Below are 3,142 nucleotides of genomic sequence, written 5' to 3'. Positions count from 1 at the left end.
TGATGCTGATTTTGCACAGTTTCTACCTTAGTCAGTTAAATAACATGCTGCTGTCATTACGCACATCTCTGATGTTGCTGCTATTTTCAAGTAACCATTACTTTAAAAATGCCCATAGCTGCATATTGGTTATTTTATTTTCCGGGTGCACAATTTTATATTGTTAAAACACTTAACAGTACAGTATTTTATTGTTTACATTTTAACTCTTCACTAGTGTGTTATTCTTATACATTTTTCTAAGGTCCACATTTGTGTGACAAGTTTTCTATAATCTTTTTGCTGCTGTCAACACCAGAATTTTTCCCATTGTGGGACAATAAAGGCATTTTCTATTCTATTCTATTCTAAACTTAAACTAGGAGAATAAATTCAAACAGCCAAAGCTAGAATGCAACGGTTAAAATTAAAGCCTGTTTACATTATCTTAGAGTGGTCTAGTCAAAGTAAAACCTTAAATCAAACCGTAAATCTGCAGTTAAACATTCAAATCTCTATCCACTCTGAGATTAAACTGTTTTGCATAGAATGAACAACACATATCAGACTCTAGATGTGGAAACTTTGTAGATAATCCAAATGATCCACAGCTGCAACTTCAGCAAAGGGTTGGAAATATAAAATAAGTCCTACCTGAGCATTGCTGTAAATTGCTGTCATACTCAAAGCCGCGTGGGCAGCCCTGAGAAGAGATAGTGATGGGAGCTTCAGTGTCTGACAGAATGGGATCCCTACAAAGCAAGATGTAAATTTACCTGTCCATCTGCAGACTGGATGCAAAGCAGAGAAAATACCAAAGCAGCAAACATCCTGCAAAGAGGGAACTTTATTGTTGTGAAGTTTTGTGGAGGCCAGCTGCCTGAGGACATGGGAGCTCGACACACGCATAGCCTGTGGATACAGAGAGCAGAGAAACGCATCAGGCCGTTACGCAAAACATTTCATCTCGATTAGAAATAAAACGTGACATACTAACCTCGCACGAGAACAAACCCTGAGAGAGCGCATTGTTAGACGGTTCCAGCTCAACTCCCGGTTAGAGGAAACGTTTAGGCGACCCGTGAACCCGAATCCCTGCGGGACTCTCTCCTCTCTCCTCCAACTTTGCGCCCTTACGCAAAAGCCGACACCATGTTTTCATTAACCGCTGGGTGATCGAGCTGAAGCTTCGGCACATTGACCAACTCCTGCGGGAATTCCTTCAGTCGGTAAAAAAAAATAAAAAATATAAAAGAAAAAAGTCCCGTTTTCTACTCGGATCGCTGTGCAGATTATTTAGCAGTGCAGATGTGGCGGCCCCCTCTGAGAGCTTTCAGCAACAGCTGGATCCAATCAGGAGATCCAGCCCCTCTGGTGGGAGCGCAGAGACACTCACCCAGGCAGCCACTGCGATGCTGTCCGGGAGCCGACAGACAGAAAGCAGCACACACTGTGGATACATATAACACCCCCACCACCGACAAACACAGCCTACATGCTGACGCCCATCTAATGCAGACTGGAGCAAAGCGAACCAAGTTACCAACCCAACCACCGCTTAATATGGGTTGCAGGGTGGCACTGATGGGATCCTTGCAAGATAGTCACAGGTTCTATTCTAGGATCTTTTTGCATGGTCTCCCTGTACATGCATGGGTTTTCTCTGGGTACTCCAGCATCCTCCCACAGTGCAAAAACATGACTATTTGGTTGATTATGAGCAGGAGAAAGGCACCAGCTCCATCATGACCCTAGCAGATGATGGATGATGATTTTAGTGAGATTCTGTTTTAGCTCATTGTTCCCGGCTTCATCCGTTTAAACACACAACCGAGCAGAAACACCATTTGTTAAACATAGGGTTAGGGTTATGCACCTGATGCGCCCCTTCTGGGTTTTTTTCCCTGAAAAGAGATCAATCAGGACAAACTCTTTAAATAACACTTAATAACTTATATATATCAAATAACCAGAAGACATGGCAACAGATTCTGATAGAAATTGGACAGGCATCCCCAAAGTCGGTCCTTGAGGGCCGCTGTCCTGCAGGTTTTAGTGGTTTCCCTGCTTTAGCACAGCTGATTATTAGGATTGCAGTTGAGCAAAAGCCTGTTATTCTGCTTTCAGTTCAAATCAGCTGTGCTAGAGCAAGGAAATCTGTAAAACCTGCAGGACAGCAGCCCTCGAGGACCGACTTTGGGGATGCATGGCTTAGAGTATACAGAAGGCAGCTGCTCAGCTCTCAGGAAGTGGCCCCGATTAACAGTTAAAAAGTAATTTTATACATCTCCAGTCTGCCACATCATTAGCAGATGAGGAGACATCCATGGCTCCAGCCCTATCAAAATATTACACTTCATTCTTAGCTGAAGGACACCGCTCTCATTCCATTTCCAAATCTTTGCCATGTACAGAATGAAGATTATAACTGTATATCCAGACAGAGGAACTGTCCTAATTAGATTAACTATTGTGGAAAACATCAGTTCTGACACGCAACAGACAGCCAATACCAAGGTAATACCAAGGTATAATAAACACATCTTCAATGATAATTATCCTAACGTTGCATTCAGCATCCTCAGCATGGTATCTTCCTGACCCTATTCTGATCTGTATGACCTTCCAAAATAAAAGTTAAAAACAAACCACTGGACCTTTTTTTTTCCAAGTTTAAAGACATTTCACTTCCTATCCAGAAAGCTTTCTCATTTCCAAATATCTGGATTAGCATTGAGGTCCAGGATTATAGAGCATCTTAAACAAGGCCTTGTTACGGCTTAGAAAACATGCAAATTAAACCGAAAACAGGTCCACCCCTTTGAAACGGGGAGTCATTAAAGTCAATGTTGGCCTGTTTTTTGGTCCCCTGAGTTTCGATGAGGATTGAGATGATAGCGGGAAGGAATCAACTCTATTGCTGCGTTATAGGTTTTCGAGAGCTGAAACCCGATTCTAACCACTCTGTTTAAGTTTTTTTTTTTTTTCTCAAAGTAAATAGCTTCCTTCACACCCATTTCAAACCACCTGTCTTCTTTGTCCAAAACGTGAACATCTGTATGACCCCTTTTGGTTCATGATAGAGACAAGACTATATCTATGCTACGTCACAAGTGGCCGTAATAATCTGTGGTCAAGTTCAGTATGTATAATATTCTAGCAG

The 3,142-nt window shown here is 42.1% G+C and overlaps 1 protein-coding gene across 1 annotated transcript in view; it reads right to left on the bottom strand.

Moving 5' to 3' along the window:
* Positions 1-1,422, bottom strand: part of fbln5 (fibulin 5) — a 22,948-nt gene extending 21,526 nt beyond the window's left edge. Inside the window, exons 1-3 of the mRNA XM_015390946.1 lie at positions 977-1,422; positions 756-891; positions 634-682 (exon numbers count right to left, since the gene is read on the bottom strand). Of these exons, the coding sequence (XP_015246432.1) occupies positions 634-682; positions 756-891; positions 977-1,008 (217 nt within the window). The 5' untranslated portion in view covers positions 1,009-1,422. The remainder of the gene's footprint in view (positions 1-633; positions 683-755; positions 892-976) is intronic.
* Positions 1,423-3,142: the final 1,720 nt, after the last annotated feature.

This window comes from Cyprinodon variegatus, unplaced genomic scaffold (genome assembly GCF_000732505.1).
Source record: "Cyprinodon variegatus isolate N-32 unplaced genomic scaffold, C_variegatus-1.0 Scaffold21, whole genome shotgun sequence".
Taxonomy (NCBI): Eukaryota; Metazoa; Chordata; class Actinopteri; order Cyprinodontiformes; family Cyprinodontidae; genus Cyprinodon; species Cyprinodon variegatus.
Note: the sequence above shows the minus strand (reverse complement) of the source record. Positions and strands in the feature narration are given on the sequence as shown.